The sequence below is a fragment of the Oncorhynchus nerka genome, unplaced genomic scaffold (assembly GCF_034236695.1).
Source record: "Oncorhynchus nerka isolate Pitt River unplaced genomic scaffold, Oner_Uvic_2.0 unplaced_scaffold_701, whole genome shotgun sequence".
Lineage (NCBI taxonomy): Eukaryota > Metazoa > Chordata > Actinopteri > Salmoniformes > Salmonidae > Oncorhynchus > Oncorhynchus nerka.
Window position 1 is genome coordinate 298,975 of NW_027040473.1, and position 25,789 is coordinate 324,763.

General features: G+C 39.2%; 1 protein-coding gene across 3 annotated transcripts; it reads left to right on the forward strand.

Annotated features, from left to right (window-relative positions):
- The first annotated feature begins 1,681 nt into the window (after nucleotides 1-1,681).
- On the forward strand, nucleotides 1,682-23,933 carry LOC135571196 (E3 ubiquitin/ISG15 ligase TRIM25-like). 3 transcript variants are annotated; one of them, XM_065016990.1, is made up of 7 exons: nucleotides 1,682-1,706; nucleotides 9,351-9,455; nucleotides 11,824-11,940; nucleotides 13,985-14,031; nucleotides 14,549-15,170; nucleotides 21,566-21,612; nucleotides 21,988-23,933. In XM_065016990.1, exons 2-7 carry the CDS (start codon nucleotides 9,367-9,369, stop codon nucleotides 22,566-22,568), a joined length of 1,503 nt encoding a protein of 500 aa, XP_064873062.1. In that variant the 5' UTR covers nucleotides 1,682-1,706; nucleotides 9,351-9,366; the 3' UTR covers nucleotides 22,569-23,933. The 3 variants fall into 3 exon arrangements, with proteins under 3 accessions (XP_064873062.1, XP_064873061.1, XP_064873063.1); XM_065016989.1 differs by lacking the exon at nucleotides 1,682-1,706 and adding an exon at nucleotides 1,744-2,269; XM_065016991.1 differs by lacking the exons at nucleotides 1,682-1,706; nucleotides 9,351-9,455; nucleotides 11,824-11,940 and adding an exon at nucleotides 12,364-12,522.
- The last annotated feature ends 1,856 nt before the right edge of the window (nucleotides 23,934-25,789 follow it).

Genomic DNA, 25,789 nt, shown 5'->3' on the forward strand with positions numbered 1-25,789 from the left:
CCTCAACACTAATACATTTCACTTCTGCTTTTAGTGTCAACTTGAATTAGAGTGTGGCTGTGGAAGACTGGTCCCTTGATGATGTCTGCAAGTGTCTGAGTACCAATGATCTCCATGATTCCGTCCCATCATTCCAAGGTTCACAATCTTTCTGAAGAATGCCAACTCTATTCAATTGTCCACTTTGCCACGAGCAAACTTTCTCTGTGTCCAGACTACTCACACATATTGGCCTCTACCACCAGCATGAACCACATTTTCTAACTACCTGTGGAGTTAATGGGTGTGGGAAAACAAATAGATGTTTCAGCGTCTATCGGTCACACATCTACCAAAACCACACAGAGCTTTTAAGAGCCAACTTAGATGAGAATTGCCCTCATGATGAATTTGAGACTGGGACTGATCCCATTGAAGATGACATGAGACTGGGACTGATCCCATTGAAGATGACATGAGACTGAGATTGAAGATGGGACTGATCCCATTGAAGATGACATGAGACTGGGACTGATCCCATTGAAGATGACATGAGACTGGGACTGATCCCATTGAAGATGACATGAGACTGGGACTGATCCCATTGAAGATGACATGAGACTGGGACTGATCCCATTGAAGATGACATGAGACTGGGACTGATCCCATTGAAGATGACATGAGACTGGGACTGATCCCATTGAAGATGACATGAGACTGGGACTGATCCCATTGAAGATGACATGAGACTGGGACTGATCCCATTGAAGATGACATGAGACTGGGACTGATCCCATTGAAGATGACATGAGACTGGGACTGATCCCATTGAAGATGACATGAGACTGGGACTGATCCCATTGAAGATGACATGAGACTGGGACTGATCCCATTGAAGATGACATGAGACTGGGACCGATCCCATTGAAGATGACATGAGACTGGGACTGATCCCATTGAAGATGACATGAGACTGGGACTGATCCCATTGAAGATGACATGAGCGATGTAGAGAGTCTGCCAGAGGCTGAATATGTTCAAGACACAGAGATCAACACTGAGCAGCTAATTGAACGTCTCCAAAACAATATCTGTCTTGTTATTTAGTAAACCAGGAAAGAACACTGCATCCCAGCTACGGTACAGAATAACATTGTTGAGGACCTCAGAACCATGTTGATGCATTATGACCCACTACAGTCCCCTCAGGTTTCATCTGACAAATAAACTAATAAATGTGGTTGAACAGGACGATCTCAGGGACAGGGGGGAGCTGATCCTGAATCAGATCATAATGGAATCAGATTTACATGGAGAGGGGGAGCTGATCCTAGATCATAATGAATCAGATTACATGGAGAGGGGGGATCCTATATCATAATGAATCCATGGAGAGGGGGACCTGAGATCATAATGAATCAGATTAGATGGAGAGGTGGACCTGATCCTAGATCATAATGAATCAGATTACATGGAGAGGGGGAACTGATCCTAGAGCAACGCTCCTCCTCTGGGACACTGCCTGTATGAAACAGAACACATAGTTGTAAAGTCTAGTTACAGCAGGTGTTTACTGCCATCTAGTGGAAGATACCAATATAACACTTTATTATCAGGGTGGGGAGGCGGCTGAGCTGAAACAGAAAGTAAAGTTGTTCTTTTGTTCAGGATCCATTTTGAGACGACAGAGCAGAAAAGACTATATATGGAGATTATTGAAAAATAAAGTAAGTATTTCTGAACAATAATCTATTCTAATGGACAGAGTACGTGCATGAATACCTGGAATGAGATATTACTAGTTAGTAGAACTGCTACTTGAGCTGAGTTGCTGACAGACAGCAGTTTTCAAAGTGTAAACTAATCAGTAGTCCTACATGTTATCAGTAACACGTCTGGTAAAGATGGTGGAGGAGCTTTTCAATGATATGGTTTTATGTTTATCTCAGGGTTTCTCCATCCTTTTGTTCTTACCAGCACTTACACACCTGATTCAACTAATCATCATATATTTTAAGACAGTTTAATATTTGAGGCAAACAATTGAACCTTCTCAAATTAAAACCTGTTTGGTTTGTAGGCCTGTTTACAATTATTAAAGTCCTACAGTAACTCACATCTTGGAGAAAAAAAACACAGCTAAACTTGGTTTCGAGTAAATTATATGTTTATCAACAATAATGTAAGAGAGATGTCTTGAAGAAACGCGTCTGGGATTCTAACTCTGTGTCTCAGTGCCCTGCTACAGTGGGAGTGCCCTGCTATCGTTTTGCATGGCCCGGTGCTACAGGTGGGTGGACATATATTTTATGGACCAATGGAATGGTGTAAAATGCTCAAACTCTGCTCCCCCGGGGAGCCGGGCAATGCACAACTAATTCACCCAGTGACCGTTACTTTATTTCCTCATATGAAATTGAAAGTAATTTTGTAGCCGACGCAGTTCCAGAATGTCTGTTGAAACTGTGTCTCATATGGAACGTGAGAACAGTGGTGAGAACAGTGGTGGAAACAGAACTCAGTTCCAGAATGTCTGTTGAAACTGTGACTCATATGGAACGTTAGAACAGTGGTGGAAACAGAACTCAGTTCCAGAATGTCTGTTGAAACTGTGTCTCATATGGAACGTTAGAACAGTGGTGGAAACAGAACTCAGTTCCAGAATGTCTGTTGAAACTGTGTCTCATATGGAACGTTAGAACAGTGGTGGAAACAGAACTCAGTTCCAGAATGTCTGTTGAAACTGTGACTCATATGGAACGTTAGAACAGTGGTGGAAACAGAACTCAGTTCTCAAACTGGAGTAAAAGTAAAGATTCCTTCATAGAAAATTACTCAATTAAAAGTGAAAGTCACACAGTAAAATACTACTTCAGGAAAAGTCTAGAAGTATTTGGTTTGAAATATAATTAAGTATCAAAAGTAAATGTAATTGTTAAAATATACTTAAGCATCAAAAGTAAAACTAAAGTAGTAATAATTTAAAATTCCTTTTATTAAGCAAACCAGACAGCACAATGTTCTTGTTATTTTAATTCATGGATAGCCAGGGTCACATTCCAACACTCAGACATCATTTAAAAACAAAGCATTTGTGTTTAGTGAGTCTGCCAGATAAGATGCAGTAGGGATGACCAGGGATGTTCTCTTGACAATTTTCTGTCCTGCTAAGCATTCAAAATGTAACGAGTACTTTTGGGTGTCAGGGAAAATGTACGGAGTAAAAAGTACATAATTTTCTTTATGACTGTAGTGAAGTAAAAGTAAAAGTTGTTAAAAATATAAATAGTAAAGGACAGATTCCCCCAAAAAACTACTGAAGTAGTACTTTAAAGTATTTTACTGAAGTACTTTACACCACTGTATTAGAAGACAGATAAATGTGTTGATTTGAAGGAAAGACGGCAGATTCTGGTAGGTCGGCTACGAACTATTATAAAGTTAGGTCGTCGTCAGACATTCAACAGTCACAGTAGGTTTGAGATACAGTATGATCACTAATCATGCCGACCAACCTGATGGTCTCAGTTGGAAATGTTGTGAAAAGAATCTGGCCTCGGCTATAAATATCTGGCATTACTCATCTCATATGTATATACTGTATTCTATACAATTCTACTGTATCTTAGTCTATGCATTACTCATCTCATATGTATATACTGCATTCTATACTGTTCTACTGTACCTTAGTCTAGGCATTACTCATCTAATATGTATATACTGTATTCTATACTATTCTACTGTATCTTAGTCTATGCATTACTCATCTCATATGTATATACTGTATTCTATACTATTCTACTGTATCTTAGTCTATGCATTACTCATCTCATATGTATATACTGTATTCTATACTATTCTACTGTATCTATGCATTACTCAGTCTATGTATATACTGTATCTCATATGTATATACTGTATTCTATACTATTCTACTGTATCTTAGTCTATGCATTACTCATCTCATATGTATATACTGTATTCTATACTATTATACTGTATCTTAGTCTATGACATTACTCATCTCATATGATTTATTTAGATTAGGCTATACTATTCTACTGTATCTTAGTCTATGACATTACTCATCTCATATGTATATAATCTATTCTATACTATTCTACTGTATTTTAGTCTATGCATTACTCATCAAGCATATGTATATACTGTATTCAATACTATTCTACTGTATCTTAGTCTATGCATTAACAGCATATGTATATACTGTATTCTATTATCACTAACTGTATCTTAGTCTGGAATGCATTATCATCTCATATGTATATACTGTATTCTATAATATTCTACTGTATCTTAGGAAGGCATTACTCATCTCATAACATACTCCTATTCTATACTATTCTACTGTATCTTAGTCTCCATGCATTACTCATCTCATAACATGTATATACTGTATTCTATACTATTCTACTGTATCTTAGTCTATGAAGGACCTTATCACTAACATTGTGACCAATAAGATTTGATTTGATTTTGATTAGGCTCCATACACTACATGACCAAAAAAGTATGTGGACTCCATGGAAGGTCTAACATCTAACAGGGGAGAATCCATGGAAATATAACACTCTTACAGGAACTTGTGAATTCAATATACACTTTAATACAAAGTAGCAAAACTGAGCCTTTCCATGGAAGGACCTTATCACTAACATAACAGGCCCTCCATGGAAGGACCTTATCACTAACATAACAGGCCCTCCATGGAAGGACCTTATCACTAACATAACAGGGCTGAGCCCCTCCATGGAAGGACCTTATCACTAACATAACAGGCCCTCCATGGAAGGACCTTATCACTAACATAACAGGCCCTCCATGGAAGGACCTTATCACTAACATAACAGGGCTGGCCCTCCATGGAAGGACCTTATCACTAACATAACAGGGCTGAGCCCCTCCATGGAAGGACCTTATCACTAACATAACAGGCCCTCCATGGAAGGACCTTATCACTAACATAACAGGCCCTCCATGGAAGGACCTTATCACTAACATAACAGGCCCTCCATGGAAGGACCTTATCACTAACATAACAGGGCTGAGCCCCTCCATGGAAGGACCTTATCACTAACATAACAGGGCTGAGCCCCTCCATGGAAGGACCTTATCACTAACATAACAGGGCTGAGCCCCTCCATGGAAGGACCTTATCACTAACATAACAGGGCTGAGCCCCTCCATGGAAGGACCTTATCACTAACATAACAGGGCTGAGCCCCTCCATGGAAGGACCTTATCACTAACATAACAGGGCTGAGCCCCTCCATGGAAGGACCTTATCACTAACATAACAGGGCTGAGTCCCTCCATGGAAGGACCTTATCACTAACATAACAGGGCCTCCATGGAAGGACCTTATCACTAACATAACAGGGCTGAGCCCCTCCATGGAAGGACCTTATCACAAACATAACAGGGCTGAGTCCCTCCATGGAAGGACCTTATCACTAACATAACAGGGCTGAGCCCCTCCATGGAAGGACCTTATCACTAACATAACAGGGCCTCCATGGAAGGACCTTATCACTAACATAACAGCCCCTCCATGGAAGGACCTTATCACTAACATAACAGGGCTGAGCCCCTCCATGGAAGGACCTTATCACTAACATAACAGGGCCTCCATGGAAGGACCTTATCACTAACATAACAGCCCCTCCATGGAAGGACCTTATCACTAACATAACAGGGCTGAGCCCCTCCATGGAAGGACCTTATCACTAACATAACAGGGCTGAGCCCCTCCATGGAAGGACCTTATCACTAACATAACAGGGCTGAGTCCCTCCATGGAAGGACCTTATCACTAACATAACAGGGCTGAGCCCCTCCATGGAAGGACCTTATCACTAACATAACAGGGCTGAGCCCCTCCATGGAAGGACCTTATCACTAACATAACAGGGCTGAGTCCCTCCATGGAAGGACCTTATCACTAACATAACAGGGCCTCCATGGAAGGACCTTATCACTAACATAACAGGGCTGAGCCCCTCCATGGAAGGACCTTATCACAAACATAACAGGGCTGAGTCCCTCCATGGAAGGACCTTATCACTAACATAACAGGGCTGAGCCCCTCCATGGAAGGACCTTATCACTAACATAACAGGGCCTCCATGGAAGGACCTTATCACTAACATAACAGCCCCTCCATGGAAGGACCTTATCACTAACATAACAGGGCTGAGCCCCTCCATGGAAGGACCTTATCACTAACATAACAGGGCCTCCATGGAAGGACCTTATCACTAACATAACAGCCCCTCCATGGAAGGACCTTATCACTAACATAACAGGGCTGAGCCCCTCCATGGAAGGACCTTATCACTAACATAACAGGGCTGAGCCCCTCCATGGAAGGACCTTATCACTAACATAACAGGGCTGAGCCCCTCCATGGAAGGACCTTATCACAAACATAACAGGGCTGAGCCCCTCCATGGAAGGACCTTATCACTAACATAACAGGGCTGAGCCCCTCCATGGAAGGACCTTATCACTAACATAACAGGGCTGAGCCCCTCCATGGAAGGACCTTATCACACACATAACAGCCCCTCCATGGAAGGACCTTATCACTAACATAACAGGGCTGAGCCCCTCCATGGAAGGACCTTATCACTAACATAACAGGGCTGAGCCCCTCCATGGAAGGACCTTATCACAAACATAACAGGGCTGAGCCCCTCCATGGAAGGACCTTATCACTAACATAACAGGGCTGAGCCCCTCCATGGAAGGACCTTATCACTAACATAACAGGGCTGAGCCCCTCCATGGAAGGACCTTATCACTAACATAACAGGGCTGAGCCCCTCCATGGAAGGACCTTATCACAAACATAACAGGGCTGAGCCCCTCCATGGAAGGACCTTATCACTAACATAACAGGGCTGAGCCCCTCCATGGAAGGACCTTATCACTAACATAACAGGGCCTCAATGGAAGGACCCTATCACTAACATAACAGGGCCTCCATGGAAGGACCTTATCACTAACATAACAGGGCCTCCATGGAAGGACCCTATCACTAACATAACAGGGCTGAGCCCCTCCATGGAAGGACCTTATCACTAACATAACAGGGCTGAGCCCCTCCATGGAAGGACCTTATCACTAACATAACAGGGCCTCCATGGAAGGACCTTATCACAAACATAACAGGGATGAGCCCCTCCATGGAAGGATCTTATCACTAACATAACAGGGCTGAGCCCCTCCATGGAAGGACCTTATCACAAACATAACAGGGCCTCCATGGAAAGACCTTATCACTAACATAACAGGGCTGAGCCCCTCCATGGAAGGACCTTATCACTAACATAACAGGGCTGAGCCCCTCCATGGAAGGACCTTATCACAAATATATAGAGTCCCCTCCCTCTATATAGAGTCCCCTCCCTCTATATGGAGTCCCCTCCCTCTATATAGAGTCCCCTCCCTCTATATAGAGTCCCCTCCCTCTATAAGGAGTCCCCTCCCTCTATATGGAGTCCCCTCCCTCTATATGGAGTCCCCTCCCTCTATATAGAGTCCCCTCCCTCTATATAGAGTCCCCTCCCTCTATATGGAGTCCCCTCCCTCTATATGGAGTCCCCTCCCTCTATATAGAGTCCCCTCCCTCTATAAAGAGTCCCCTCCCTCTATATGAAAACAGCTTCCCTTGACCTGTCCATTATTTTCTTCTCATCTCAGAGATGGTTCACGCCCACTAACGCTCATATCTGCTTTTGGTTATAATGATGGTAGAACTCCTTCCATGTTCTAAAAATAATGCTTATGTTTCACCTGTTAGTCATCAGTTATCTTGTTTCCATCTTTCTTCCTGTATCCTGCTGACCGTAGTATCGTCCAGCTGTCATAAATATACGTATGGTCTGATGTTCTCTTTCAAACATAGAGTATAGTCTGGGTGTCATATGGTCTTATGTACTCTTTCAAACATAGAGTATAGCCTGGGTGTCATATGGTCTTATGTACTCTTTCAAACATAGAGTATAGTCTGGGTGTCATATGGTCTTATGTACTCTTTCAAACATAGAGTATAGTCTGGGTGTCATATGGTCTGATGTACTCTTTCAAACATAGAGTATAGTCTTTCAAACATAGAGTATAGTCTGGGTGTCATATGGTCTGATGTACTCTTTCAAACATAGAATATAGTCTGGGTGTCATATGGTCTGATGTACTCTTTTAAACAGAGTATAGTCTGGGTGTCGTATGGCCTGATGTACTCTTTCAAACATAGAGTATAGTCTGGGTGTCATATGGCCTGATGTACTCTTTTAAACAGAGTATAGTCTGGGTGTCATATGGTCTGGGTGTCATCTTCTCTGTGCAGGTCCTTGCTACTTCAGCCTGGCAACTAGACCTATTTATATGTAATGATTTTGCTCTCCTTAATGGTTTGCTCCTACACCACTAGGCTACCTGCCGCCCCAAAATAAGATGTAGGCCTATCAGGGGCTATTAGCTAGTTTTCAGGCCTTGTGGGCGGGTTTTGAGTCGTCATTGGGCTAGAAAAAGTAATTGAACTAAATCACCTGACTGTTCGTCAATGTTTTATTTCTAAAAGATAATGAATAAAAGAGAACAATTGACCTTCAATGATTATTTGTCACTGTGTTAACCACAACCAACATGTTGGATCTCTGTTTAGTTGTCACTGTGTTAACCACAACCAACATGTTGGAACATGTTAACCACAACCAACTGGATCTCTGTTTAGTTGTCACTTGTCACTGTCACTGTTAACCACAACCATGTTGGACATCACTGGATCTCTGTTTAGTTGTCATGTTGGATCTCTGTGTTAACCACAACCAACATGTTGGATCTCTGTTTAGTTGTTACTGTGTTAACCACAACCAACATGTTGGATCTCTGTTTAGTTGTCACTGTGTTAACCACAACCAACATGTTGGATCTCTGTTTAGTTGTCACTGTGTTAACCACAACCAACATGCTGGATCTCTGTTTAGTTGTCACTGTGTTAACCACAACCAACATGCTGGATCTCTGTTTAGTTGTCACTGAGTTAACCACAACCAACATGTTGGATCTCTGTTTAGTTGTCACTGAGTTAACCACAACCAACATGTTGGATCTCTGTTTAGTTGTCACTGTGTTAACCACAACCAACATGTTGGATCTCTGTTTAGTTGTCACTGTGTTAACCACAACCAACATGTTGGATCTCTGTTTAGTTGTCACTGTGTTAACCACAACCAACATGCTGGATCTCTGTTTAGTTGTCACTGTGTTAATAACCACAACCAACATGTTGGATCTCTGTTTAGTTGTCACTGTGTTAACCACAACCAACATGTTGGATCTCTGTTTAGGGGTCAGTGCTCTAAAATGAGTCTCTCTGGGGAGAGAGCGGAGGGGGACCCTGCCTCTAAAATGAGTCTCTCTGGGGAACCTGACACCAAAACCAAAACTAAGAGGTGAGATGACAATATTGTTTCAGAATGTATATTCTAAAACGTGTTTAAATCAGAAAATATTGCATATGTGTACATTCTATATACTGTAACTATATACTATATACTACATTCTATATACTGTAACTATATACTATATACTGCATTCTATATACTGTAACTATATACTATATACTGTAACTATATACTATATACTACATTCTATATACTGTAACTGTATACTATATACTACATTCTATATACTGTAACTATATATTATATACTGCATTCTATATACTGTAACTATATACTATATACTGCATTCTATATACTGTAACTATATACTATATACTACATTCTATATACTGTAACTATATACTATATATGCATTCTGCTATATACTATATACTGCATTCTATATACTGTAACTATATACTATATACTACATTCTATATACTGCAACTATATACTATATACTACATTCTATATACTGTAACTATATACTATATACTACATTCTATATACTGTAACTATATACTATATACTGCATTCTATATACTGTAACTATATACTATATACTACATTCTATATACTGCAACTATATACTATATACTACATTCTATATACTGTAACTATATACTATATACTGCATTCTATATACTGTAACTATATACTATATACTACATTCTATATACTGTAACTATATACTATATACTACATTCTATATACTGTAACTATATACTATATACTACATTCTATATACTGTAACTATATACTATATACTGCATTCTATATACTGTAACTATATACTATATACTACATTCTATATACTGTACTACATTCTATATACTATATACTATATACTATATACTGCATTCTATATACTGTAACTATATACTATATACTACATTCTATATACTGTAACTATATACTATATACTGCATTCTATATACTGTAACTATATACTATATACTACATTCTATATACTGTAACTATATACTATATACTGCATTCTATATACTGTAACTATATACTATATACTACATTCTATATACTGTAACTATATACTATATACTGCATTCTATATACTGTAACTATATACTATATACTACATTCTATATACTGTAACTATATACTATATACTACATTCTATATACTGTAACTATATACTATATACTACATTCTATATACTGTAACTATATACTATATACTACATTCTATATACTGTAACTATATACTATATACTACATTTTATATACTGTAACTATATACTATATACTACATTCTATATACTGTAACTATATACTATATACTACATTCTATATACTGTAACTATATACTATATACTACATTCTATATACTGTAACTATATACTATATACTACATTCTATATACTGTAACTATATACTATATACTACATTCTATATACTGTAACTATATACTATATACTACATTCTATATACTGTAACTATATACTATATACTACATTCTATATACTGTAACTATATACTATATACTACATACTATATACTGTAACTATATACTATATACTACATTCTATATACTGTAACTATATACTATATACTACATTCTATATACTGTAGCTATATACTATATACTACATTCTATATACTGTAACTATAACTATATACTACATTCTATATACTGTAACTATATACTATATACTACATTCTATATACTGTAACTATATACTATATACTACATTCTATATACTGTAACTATATACTATATACTACATTCTATATACTGTAACTATATACTATATACTACATTCTATATACTGTAACTATATACTATATACTACATTCTATATACTGTAACTATATACTATATACTACATTCTATATACTGTAACTATATACTATATACTACATTCTATATACTGTAACTATATACTATATACTACATTCTATATACTGTAACTATATACTATATACTACATTCTATATACTGTAACTATATACTAAATACTACATTCTATATACTGTAACTATATACTATATACTACATTCTATATACTGTAACTATATACTAAATACTACATTCTATATACTGTAACTATATACTATATACTACATTCTATATACTGTAACTATATACTACATTCTATATACTGTAACTGTTCTAGATTTGTTTTGTTTTGTTGTTGATCCATTTTTCATCAAATCAAGTCTGTCTTTTTTAAGTGAAATTTACCCACTTTAGAAGCCTTTATAAAGACTTGAAGTCATTTAATAATTTCTACAAACAATCAAATATAATTTACCAACATTTCTGAAAGTGGACACAGCGTTTGGGAATGAAACTCTTCTTATGTTTCCCCCTCTGAGCTCAGAGTAGATGAGAGATGTAATGTTTGTCTCTGTTGAAGTCCAATCAAGCAGGAGAGACCAGCCTCCCCTGTTCCCAGCTGTGTGTCCATGAAGAGTGACCGGTCTATGGGTCTACCTATACAGTTTAGAGAGGGAGACTTTTCTACTGAACAAAGGTAAGAAGAACTCATGGGTCCTGGTCAGTGAGTTAAACAACACTGTCTCTAGTCATTTCTCCTCCCATTTTCCCATTTATTGTTGTTGTTTTCATAATCAATAGGCTAATCATTTTGTCCATTTTCATAGTCCTAAAACAATATTAAACAAACACAACATGCTGGATCTCTGTTTAGGGGTCAGTTCTCTAAAATGAGTCTCTCTGGGGAGAGAGAGGAGGGGGGCCCTGCTTCTAAAATGAGTCTCTCTGGTGAGAGAGAGGAGGGGGGCCCTGCTTCTAAAATGAGTCTCTCTGGTGAGAGAGAGGAGGGGGGCCCTGCCTCTAAAATGAGTCTCTCTGGGGAGAGAGAGAAGGGGGGCCCTGCCTCTAAATGATTCTCTCTGGGGAGAGAGAGGAGGGCACTGCCTCTAAAATGAGTCTTTCTGGGGAGAGAGAGGAGGGGGGCCCTGCCTCTAAAATGAGTCTCTCTGGGGAGAGAGAAGGGGGGCCCTGCCTCTAAAATGATTCTCTCTGGGGAGAGAGAGGAGGGCATTGCCTCTAAAATTGGTCTCTCTGGGGAACATGACACCAAAACTAAGAGGTGAGCTGACAGTATTGATTAAGAATGTATATTCCAAATAGTACTAGACTATAGTGACTAACACTGACATGAATTTCCCATTTCAATTATTTGTTGTTTTCATAAACCATAGGCTTATTATTTTTTCCATTTTCATAGTCCTAAATATTAAACAAACACAACGTACCCTCCTGTGTGTGTGTGTGTGTGTGTGTGTGTGTGTGTGTGTGTGTGTGTGCACTCCCTGGATGAGGAGAAGTAATCTCTATCCTGATTGTCTAGTCACTTTTACCTCTACCTACATGTACATATTACCTCAATTATAACCTCATTATTACCTCAACTACCTGGTACCCTGCACATTGACTCAGGACTGGTTCTCCTTATAGTCTCATTATTACCTCAACTACCTGGTACCCTGCACAATTACTCAGGACTGGTACTCCTTATAGTCTCATTATTACCTCAACTACCTGGTACCCTGCACATTGACTCAGTACTGGTTCTCCTTATAGTCTCATTATTACCTCAACTACCTGGTACCCTGCACATTGACTCAGTACTGGTTCTCCTTATAGTCTCTGTCCCTGAGATATGAATGACGCAGTGACAGAGACTACAACAAAACATGCTAACCTCTCACCATTACCAATAACAGAGGCTACAACAAAACATGCTAACCTCTCACCATTACCAGTAACAGAGGCTACAACAAAACATGCTAACCTCTCACCATTACCAACAGAGGGGGTTTGATCTTTGTGCCTCCGTAACTTTCTCATTCATCATCATTCACAATTTATTCATGATTATTCATAATCATGGTAGCATCCACATGAATGTAGAAGTGTTCAGAAACATCTTCTATTCTTACTGACAATACAAGTGAAGTGACTCCAAAATGACAGGACATTATTCACCATTCAGTTTCTATTAGGAAAAACATCTAAAACACAACCAAGACAAACTGCTAATTAATTCACCAAGTTAGTAGAATCACAAGCTTGATGTAATCACTGCAGGCATGGAATATGGGACAAAATACTAAACTTATGACTACTTTAATACAATATAAGTGAATTTGTCAGAATAATTTAGACTTCTTCAAATGGGAGAACTAGATACACAAAGTGCTTTCATTTCTAAATGGTTAAACAGATATGATATGTATGAATACCCTGAAATAAAAGGTGACATTCTGTTCTGTCACCTAATATGAAACATGTATGTAGGGTTTATGGCTTTGGTTTATGTTCATATAATGTTCATGTATTCATGGTGGACTTCTCAGGCTAGTTAAGACAAACATTCTGACCACCACTTGGACAAAGGTGTGTGTGTGTGTGTGTGTGTGTGTGTGTGTGTGTGTGTGTGTGTGTGTGTGTGTGTGTGTGTGTGTGTGTGTGTGTGTGTGTGTGTGTGTGTGTGTGTGAGTTCAGGTGCTTCACTCAATGACTGTCTGTTCTTCTGCTTACCGCTACAGTGTGGAACATGGTGGAGAGAACACAATGAAACCTGGACTTAGAAAATGTGAGTATTGACTGCTGTGAAGAATATGACTAAGAATAAGTCTTAATTCAAGTTAAGTCAAAGTCAAAGACCACCATCATTACTTACTTGGTCATATTAAATATCAGCTGTAGTTCTACAGAAGCAGAAATCAGGGACACCAACGTTTACAAAGAGTTGCTTTGACAATGTGTGTGTGTGTGTGTGTGTGTGTGTGTGTGTGTGTGTGTGTGTGTGTGTGTGTGTGTGTGTGTGTGTGTGTGTGTGTATGTGTGTGTGTGTGTGTGTGTGTGTGTGTGTGTGTGTGTGTGTGTGTGTGTGTGTGTGTGTGTGTGTGTGTGTGTGTCTTTAATGGGAATAAGTGTGTTTTATATTACCATACAGTACAACACATGACCATTCAACAAGTCTCAAGTGCCCTAGACTTCTCCTTTTGATACCTAGAAACATCTACATTAAATGAATTAGTGAAAAGTGAGTTAACATTCTAATGTGAATGATGAGGATTTCTAATATTGTGTCTGGTTTCATCCATCAGATGCCTGTGATCTCACACTGGACCCAAACACAGTATTCAGATACTGCTTTCTGTCTGAGGGGAACAAAAAGGTGACACATATGGGGAAGTACCATCCGTATCCTGATCACCCAGAGAGATTTGAGCACTGTGGAGAGGTGCTGTGTAGAGAGAGTCTGACTGGGCGCTGTTACTGGGAGGTAGAGTGGAGTGGGGGAGAGGCTGATATAGGAGTGGCATATAAAGGAATCAGCAGGAGAGGAGAGTTTAATGACTGTTATCTTGGATACAATGACAAGTCCTGGAGTCTGCGCTGCTCTGACAACAGTTACATTGCCTGGCACAATAATAACTTCACTACCATAGACATCCCCTCCTCCAGCCCCTACAGAGTAGGAGTGTATCTGGACTGGCCAGCCGGCACTCTGTCCTTCTACATAGTCTCCTCGGACACACTGACCCACCTGTACACATTCCACACCACATTCACTGAACCCCTCTATCCAGGGTTTCATCTTTGGGGTTGTGGCGTCTCAGCGTCCCTTTGTCAGGTGATTCTGAATAACAATGACCTGAAGGATTCAGGAGTGAAGCTGCTCTCTGCTGGACTGGGGAATCCCCACTGTAATCTGGAGACTCTGAGGTCAGTATTATCAGATATGAAAGCACTGGCTGTCAGACTGTGGAGTCACAGAGGAAGGCTGTGCTTCTCTGGTCTCAGCTCTGGAGTCAAACCCCTCACACCTGAGAGAGCTGGATCTGAGTAACAATGACTGGAGAATCCCCACTGTAATCTGGAGACTCTGAGGTCAGTATTCCTGTAGTTGGTCAGCAAGTGATAACTGTTCACCAGATCCACATGTGTTTACCAGACACACATAGTCCTCACAATATGTGTTTGGACAGTGAAGCTTACAGTTTTAAATTTGGTGCTATGCTCCAGCATTTTGGATTTGAGATATAATGTTTCATATTAGGTGACAGTACAGAATGTCACCTTTTTTTTGAGGGTATTTTCATACATATCTTTTTAACAGTTTAGAAATGAAAGCACTTTATGTATCTAGTTCTCCCATTTGAAGAAGTCTAAATTATTTGGACAAATTCACTTATATTGTATTAAAGTAGTCATAAGTTTAGTGTTTGGTCCCATATTCCATGAATGCAGTGATTACATCAAGCTTGTGATTCTACTAACTTGTTGAATTAATTAGCAGTTTGTCTTGGTTGTGTTTTAGATGTTTTCCTAATAGAAACTGAATGGTGAATAATGTCCTGTCATTTTGGAGTCACTTCACTTGTATTGTCAGTAAGAATAGAAGATGTTTCTGAACACTTCTACATTCATGTGGATGCTACTATGATTATTACTCAGTAGTGGTAGTCTCATTATTACCTCAACTACCTGGTACCCTCATTGACTTATAGTCTCATTATTACCTCAACTACCTGGTACCCTGCACATTGACTCAGTACTGGTTCTCCTTATAGTCTCATTATTACCTCAACTACCTGGTACCCTGCACATTGACTCAGTACTGGTTTCTCTCATTATTTCAACTAGTCTCATTATTACCTCACCTCAACTACCTGGTACCCTGCACATTGACTCAGTACTGGTTCTCCTTATAGTCTCATTATTACCTCAACTACCTGGTACCCTGCACATTGACTCAGTACTGGTTCTCCTTATAGTCTCATTATTACCTCAACTACCTGGTACCCTGCACATTGACTCAGTACTGGTTCTCCTTATAGTCTCATTATTACCTCAACTACCTGGTACCCTGCACATTGACTCAGTACATTGACTCAGTACCTGGCTTATAGTCTCATTATTACCTCAACTACCTGGTACCCTGCACATTGACTCAGTACTGGTACTCCTTATAGTCTCATTATTACCTCAACTACCTGGTACCCTGCACATTGACTCAGTACTGGTACTCCTTATAGTCTCATTATTACCTCAACTACCTGGTACCCTGCACATTGACTCAGTACTGGTACTCCTTATAGTCTCATTATTACCTCAACTACCTGGTACCCTGCACATTGACTCAGTACTACTACCTGGTACCCTGCACATTGACTCAGTACTGGTACTCCTTATAGTCTCATTATTACCTCAACTACCTGGTACCCCCATTGACTCAGTACTGGTATATAGTCTCATTATTACCTCAACTACCTGGTACCCTGCACATTGACTCAGTACTGGTTCTCCTTATAGTCTCATTATTACCTCAACTACCTGGTACCCTGCACATTGACTCAGTACTGGTTCTCCTTATAGTCTCATTATTACCTCAACTACCTGGTACCCTGCACATTGACTCAGTACTGGTTCTCCTTATAGTCTCATTATTACCTCAACTACCTGGTACCCTGCACATTGACTCAGTACTGGTTCTCCTTATAGTCTCATTATTACCTCAACTACCTGGTACCCTGCATTGACTCAGTATTGACTCAACTACCTGGTACCCTGCACATTGACTCAGTACTGGTTCTCCTTATAGTCTCATTATTACCTCAACTACCTGGTACCCTGCACATTGACTCAGTACTGGTTCTCCTTATAGTCTCATTATTACCTCAACTACCTGGTACCCTGCATTGACTCATTGACTCAGTCTCATTATTACCTCAACTACCTGGTACCCTCACATTGACTATAGTTCTCTCATTATTACCTCAACTACCTGGTACCCTGCACATTGACTCAGTACTGGTTCTCCTTATAGTCTCATTATTACCTCAACTACCTGGTACCCTGCACATTGACTCAGTACTGGTTCTCCTTATAGTCTCATTATTACCTCAACTACCTGGTACCCTGCACATTGACTCAGTACTGGGTTCTCCATTGACTATAGTCTCATTATTACCTCAACTACCTGGTACCCTGCACATTGACTCAGTACTGGTACTCCTTATAGTCTCATTATTACCTCAACTACCTGGTACCCTGCACATTGACTCAGTACTGGTTCTCCTTATAGTCTCATTATTACCTCAACTACCTGGTACCATTGACTCAGTACTGGCTCCTTATAGTCTCATTTGACTCAGTACTGCACATTGACTCTCCTTATAGTCTCATTATTACCTCAACTACCTGGTACCCTGCACATTGACTCAGTACTAGTCTCATTATTACCTCAACTACCTATAGTCTTGATTACCTCCATACTACAACTACCTGGTACCCTGCACATTGACTCAGTACTGGTTCTCCTTATAGTCTCATTATTACCTCAACTACCTGGTACCCTGCACATTGACTCAGTACTGGTACTCCTTATAGTCTCATTATTACCTCAACTACCTGGTACCCTGCACATTGACTCAGTACTGGTACTCCTTATAGTCTCATTATTACCTCAACTACCTGGTACCCTGCACATTGACTCAGTACTGGTACTCCTTATAGTCTCATTATTACCTCAACTACCTGGTACCCTGCACATTGACTCAGTACTGGTTCTCCTTATAGTCTCATTATTACCATTATTCTCAACTACCTGGTACCCTGCACTGACTCAGTACACTCCTTTGACCTCAACTACCTGCTCCCTGCACATTGACTCAGTACTGGTCTCCTTATAGTCTCATTATTACCTCAACTACCTGGTACCCTGCACATTGACTCAGTACTGGTTCTCCTTATAGTCTCATTATTACCTCAACTACCTGGTACCCTGCACATTGACTCAGTACTGGTTCTCCTTATAGCCTCTCAACTACCTGGTACCCTGCACATTGACTCAGTACTGGTTCTCCTTATAGTCTCATTATTACCTCAACTACCTGGTACCCTGCACATTGACTCAGTACTGGTTCTCAACTACCTGGTACCCTGCACATTGACTCAGTACTGGTTCTCCTTATAGTCTCATTATTACCTCAACTACCTGGTACCCTGCACATTGACTCAGTACTGGTACTCCTTATAGTCTCATTATTACCTCAACTACCTGGTACCCTGCACATTGACTCAGTACTGGTACTCCTTATAGTCTCATTATTACCTCAACTACCTGGTACCCTGCACATTGACTCAGTACTGGTACTCCTTATAGTCTCTTATAGTCTCATTGATTATTACTTATAGTCTCAACTCAACCTGGTACCCTGCACATTGACTCAGTACTGGTACTCCTTATAGTCTCATTATTACCTCAACTACTGGTACCCTGCACATTGACTCAGTACTGGTACTCCTTATAGTCTCTGGCCCTGAGATATGAATGACGCAGTTACAGAGACTACAACAAAACATGGAAACCTCTCACCATTACCAGTAACAGAGACTACAACAAAACATGCTAACCTCTCACCATTACCAGTAACAGAGACTACAACAAAACATGCTAACCTCTCACCATTACCAATAACAGAGACTACAACAAAACATACTAACCTCTCACCATTACCAATAACAGAGACTACAACAAAACATGCTAACCTCTCACCATTACCAATAACAGAGACTACAACAAAACATGCTAACCTCTCACCATTACCAATAACAGAGACTACAACAAAACATACTAACCTCTCACCATTACCAATAACAGAGACTACAACAAAACATGCTAACCTCTCACCATTACCAATAACAGAGACTACAACAAAACATGCTAACCTCTCACCATTACCAATAACAGAGGCTACAATAACACATGCTAACCTCTCACCATTACCAATAACAGAGGCTACAACAAAACATGCTAACCTCTCACCATTACCAATAACAGAGGCTACAATAACACATGCTAACCTCTCACCATTACCAATAACAGAGGCTATAACAAAACATGCTAACCTCTCACCATTACCAATAACAGAGGCTACAATAACACATGCTAACCTCTCACCATTACCAATAACAGAGGCTATAACAAAACATGCTAACCTCTCACCATTACCAATAACAGAGGCTACAATAACACATGCTAACCTCTCACCATTACCAATAACAGAGGCTATAACAAAACATGCTAACCTCTCACCATTACCAATAACAGAGGCTACAATAACACATGCTAACCTCTCACCATTACCAATAACAGAGGCTATAACAAAACATACTAACCTCTCACCATTATCATTAACAGAGGCTACAACAAAACATGCTAACCTCTCACCATTACCAATAACAGAGGCTACAACAAAACATACTAACCTCTCACCATTACCAATAACAGAGACTACAACAAAACATGCTAACCTCTCACCATTACCAATAACAGAGGCTACAACAAAATATGCTAACCTCTCACCATTACCAATAACAGAGGCTACAACAAAACATGCTAACCTCTCACCATTACCAATAACAGAGGCTACAACAAAACATGCTAACCTCTCACCATTACCAATAACAGAGGCTACAACAAAACATGCTAACCTCTCACCATTACCAATAACAGAGGCTACAACAAAACATGCTAACCTCTCACCATTACCAATAACAGAGGCTACAACAAAACATGCTAACCTCTCACCATTACCAATAACAGAGGCTACAACAAAACATGCTAACCTCTCATCATTACCAGTAACAGAGGCTACAACAAAACATGCTAACCTCTCACCATTACCAATAACAGAGACTACAACAAAACATGCTAACCTCTAACATTTACCAATAACAGAGGCTACAAAAAAATGCTAACTTCTCACCATTATCAATAACAGAGGCTACAACAAAACATGCTAACCTCTCACCATTACCAATAACAGAGGCTACAACAAAACATGCTAACCTCTCACCATTACCAATAACAGAGGCTGTAACAAAACATACTAACCTCTCACCATTACCAATAACAGAGGCTACAACAAAACATGCTAACCTCTCACCATTACCAATAACAGAGGCTACAACAAAACATGCTAACCTCTCACCATTACCAGTAACAGAGGCTACAACAAAACATGCTAACCTCTCACCATTACCAATAACAGAGACTACAACAAAACATGCTAACCTCTCACCATTACCAATAACAGAGACTACAACAAAACATAGTAACCTCTCACCAAAACAGAGACTACAACAAAACATACTAACCTCTCACCATTACCAATAACAGAGGCTACAACAAAACATGCTAACCTCTCACCATTACCAATAACAGAGACTACAACAAAACATGCTAACCTCTCACCATTACCAGTAACAGAGGCTACAACAAAACATACTAACCTCTCACCATTACCAATAACAGAGGCTACAACAAAACATGCTAACCTCTCACCATTACCAATACCAGAGGCTACAACAAAACATGCTAACCTCTCACCATTACCAATAACAGAGACTACAACAAAACATGCTAACCTCTCACCATTACCAATAACAGAGGGGGTCTGATCTTTGTGCCTCTGTAACTTTCTCATTCATCATCATTCACAATTTATTCATGATTATTCATAATCATGGTAGCATCCACATAAATGTAGAAGTGTTCAGAAACATCCTCTATTCTTACTGACAATACAAGTGAAGTGACTCCAAAATGACAGGACATTATTCACCATTCAATTTCTATTATGAAAAACATCCAAAACACAACCTAGACAAACTGCAAATGAATTCAACAAGTTAGTAGAATCACAAGCTTGATGTAATCACTGCAGGCTTGGAATATGGGACCAAACACTAAACTTATGACTACTTTAATACACTATAAGTGAATGTGTCCAAATAATTAGGACTTGTTCAAATTGGAGAACTATATACACAAAGTGCTTTCATTTCTAAATGGTTAAACAGATATGATATGTATGAATACCCTGAAATAAAAGGTGACATTCTGTTCTGTCACCTAATATGAAACATGTATGTAGGGTTTATGGCTTTGGTTTATGTTCATATAATGTTCATGTATTCATGGTGGACTTCTCAGGCTAGTTAAGACAAACATTCTGACCACCACTTGGACAAAGGTGTGTGTGTGTGTGTGTGTGTGTGTGAGTTCAGGTGTATCCCTCAATGACTGTCTGTTCTTCTTCTTACCACTACAGTGTGGAACATGGTGGAGAGAACAGAATGAAACCTGGGCTTAGAAAATGTGAGTGTTGACTGCTGTGAAGAATATGACTAAGAATAAGTCTTAATTCAAGTTAAGTCAAAGTCAAAGACCACCATCATTACTTACTTGGTCACATTAAATATCAGCTGTAGTTCTACAGAAGCAGAAATCAGGGACACCAACGTTTACAAAGAGTTGATTTGACAGTGTGTGTGTGTGTGTGTGTGTGTGTGTGTGTGTGTGTGTGTGTGTGTGTGTGTGTGTGTGTGTGATCATTCAACAAGTCTCAAGTTACCTTAACTTCTCCTTTTGATACCTATAAACATCTACGTTAAATGAATTAGTGAAAAGTGAGTTAACATTCTAATGTGAATGATGATGATTTCTAATATTGTGTCTGGTTTCATCCATCAGATGCCTGTGATCTCACATTGGATCCAAACACAGTATTCAGATACTGCTTTCTGTCTAAGGGGAACAAAAAGGTGACACATATGGGGAAGTACCATCCGTATCCTGATCACCCAGAGAGATTTGAGCACTGTGGAGGGGTGCTGTGTAGAGAGAGTCTGACTGGGCGCTGTTACTGGGAGGTAGAGTGGAGTGGGAGGGGAGAGGAAGAGTGGAAAGGGAGAAGGGTTGATATAGGAGTGACATATAAAGGAATCAGCAGGAGAGAAGGGGGTGATGACTGTTGGCTTGGATACAATGACAAGTCCTGGAGTCTGCGCTGCTCTGACAACAGTTACTCTGCCTGGCACAATAAGAATTCCACTACCATAGACATCCACCTCTCCAACTCCCACAGAGTAGGAGTGTATCTGGACTGGCCAGCCGGCACTCTGTCCTTCTACATAGTCTCCTCGGACACACTGACCCACCTGTACACATTCCACACCACATTCACTGAGCCCCTCTATCCAGGGTTTCATCTTTGGGGTCGTGACGCCTCAGCGTCCCTTTGTCAGGTGGTCCCTGTGTCAAACACAACATGATGTTTCACTCTAATCAGTGTCATGTTCAGTAAGACACACTGGAGCAACAATGTAAAATATCTCTCTAGTGTGTTAACCTCTCTATCCAGGGTGTTTGGTATGAATATCTCTCTAGTGTGTTAACCTCTCTATCCAGGGTGTTTGGTATGAATATCTCTCTAGTGTGTAAACCTCTCTATCCAGGGTGTTTGGTATGAATATCTCTCTAGTGTGTAAACCTCTCTATCCAGGGTGTTTGGTATGAATATCTCTCTAGTGTGTTAACCTCTCTATCCAGGGTGTTTGGTATGAATATCTCTCTAGTGTGTTAACCTCTCTATCCAGGGTGTTTGGTATGAATATCTCTCTAGTGTGTAAACCTCTCTATCCAGGGTGTTTGGTATGAATATCTCTCTAGTATCTTTCTCGTGTGTAAACACATGAATGTAAATATTAGAATATCTCTCTGGTCCTGAGATATAATGTTATTATTATATCTAAATATTCAGATATAATGTTATTAGTATATCTAAATATTCAAGGTTATACACCACCTAGTTAATACTCATTAATAGATTGAATCACCACACTGTGTTGTAGAAACTGGGTTCATTAATAGATTGAATCACCACACTGTGATGTAGAAACTGGGTTCATTAATAGATTGAATCACCACACTGTGATGTAGAAACTGGTTTCATTAGTAGAATCACCACACTGTGTTGTAGAAACTGGTTTCATTAGTAGAATGAATCACCACACTGTGTTGTAGAAACTGGTTTCATTAGTAGAATGAATCACCACACTGTGTTGTAGAAACTGGTTTCATTAATAGAATGAATCACCACACTGTGTTGTAGAAACTGGTTTCATTAATAGAATGAATCACCACACTGTGTTGTAGAAACTGGTTTCATTAATAGAATGAATCACCACACTGTATTGTAGAAACTGGTTTCATTAATAGAATGAATCACCACACTGTGTTGTAGAAACTGGTTTCATTAGTAGAATGAATCACCACACTGTGTTGTAGAAACTGGTTTCATTAATAGAATGAATCACCACACTGTGTTGTAGAAACTGGTTTCATTAATAGAATGAATCACCACACTGTGTTGTAGAAACTGGTTTCATTAATAGAATGAATCACCACACTGTGTTGTAGAAACTGGTTTCATTAATAGAATGAATCACCACACTGTGTTGTAGAAACTGGTTTCATTAATAGAATGAATCACCACACTGTGTTGTAGAAACTGGTTTCATTAATAGAATGAATCACCACACTGTGTTGTAGAAACTGGTTTCATTAGTAGAATGAATCACCACACTGTGTTGTAGAAACTGGTTTCATTAGTAGAATGAATCACCACACTGTGTTGTAGAAACTGGTTTCATTAGTAGAATGAATCACCACACTGTGTTGTAGAAACTGGTTTCATTAGTAGAATGAATCACCACACTGTGTTGTAGAAACTGGTTTCATTAGTAGAATGAATCACCACACTGTGTTGTAGAAACTGGTTTCATTAGTAGAATCACCACACTGTGTTGTAGAAACTGGTTTCATTAGTAGAATGAATCACCACACTGTGTTGTAGAAACTGGTTTCATTAGTAGAATGAATCACCACACTGTGTTGTAGAAACTGGTTTCATTAGTAGAATGAATCACCACACTGTGTTGTAGAAACTGGTTTCATTAGTAGAATGAATCACCACACTGTGTTGTAGAAACTGGTTTCATTAATAGAATCACCACACTGTGTTGTAGAAACTGGTTTCATTAGTAGAATGAATCACCACACTGTGATGTAGAAACTGGTTTCATTAGTAGAATGAATCACCACACTGTGTTGTAGAAACTGGTTTCATTAATAGAATGAATCACCACACTGTGTTGTAGAAACTGGTTTCATTAGTAGAATGAATCACCACATTGTGTTGTAGAAACTGGTTTCATTAGTAGAATGAATCACCACACTGTGTTGTAGAAACTGGTTTCATTAATAGAATGAATCACCACACTGTGTTGTAGAAACTGGTTTCATTAATAGAATGAATCACCACACTGTGTTGTAGAAACTGGTTTCATTAGTAGAATGAATCACCACACTGTGTTGTAGAAACTGGTTTCATTAGTAGAATGAATCACCACACTGTGTTGTAGAAACTGGTTTCATTAGTAGAATGAATCACCACACTGTGTTGTAGAAACTGGTTTCATTAATAGAATGAATCACCACACTGTGTTGTAGAAACTGGTTTCATTAATAGAATGAATCACCACACTGTGTTGTAGAAACTGGTTTCATTAGTAGAATGAATCACCACATTGTGTTGTAGAAACTGGTTTCATTAGTAGAATGAATCACCACACTGTGTTGTAGAAACTGGTTTCATTAATAGAATGAATCACCACACTGTGTTGTAGAAACTGGTTTCATTAATAGAATGAATCACCACACTGTGTTGTAGAAACTGGTTTCATTAATAGAATGAATCACCACACTGTGTTGTAGAAACTGGTTTCATTAGTAGAATGAATCACCACACTGTGTTGTAGAAACTGGTTTCATTAGTAGAATGAATCACCACACTGTGTTGTAGAAACTGGTTTCATTAGTAGAATCACCACACTGTGTTGTAGAAACTGGTTTCATTAGTAGAATGAATCACCACACTGTGTTGTAGAAACTGGTTTCATTAGTAGAATGAATCACCACACTGTGTTGTAGAAACTGGTTTCATTAGTAGAATGAATCACCACACTGTGTTGTAGAAACTGGTTTCATTAGTAGAATGAATCACCACACTGTGTTGTAGAAACTGGTTTCATTAATAGAATCACCACACTGTGTTGTAGAAACTGGTTTCATTAGTAGAATGAATCACCACACTGTGATGTAGAAACTGGTTTCATTAGTAGAATGAATCACCACACTGTGTTGTAGAAACTGGTTTCATTAATAGAATGAATCACCACACTGTGTTGTAGAAACTGGTTTCATTAATAGAATGAATCACCACACTGTGTTGTAGAAACTGGTTTCATTAGTAGAATGAATCACCACACTGTGTTGTAGAAACTGGTTTCATTAGTAGAATCACCACACTGTGTTGTAGAAACTGGTTTCATTAGTAGAATGAATCACCACACTGTGTTGTAGAAACTGGTTTCATTAGTAGAATCACCACACTGTGTTGTAGAAACTGGTTTCATTAATAGAATCACCACAC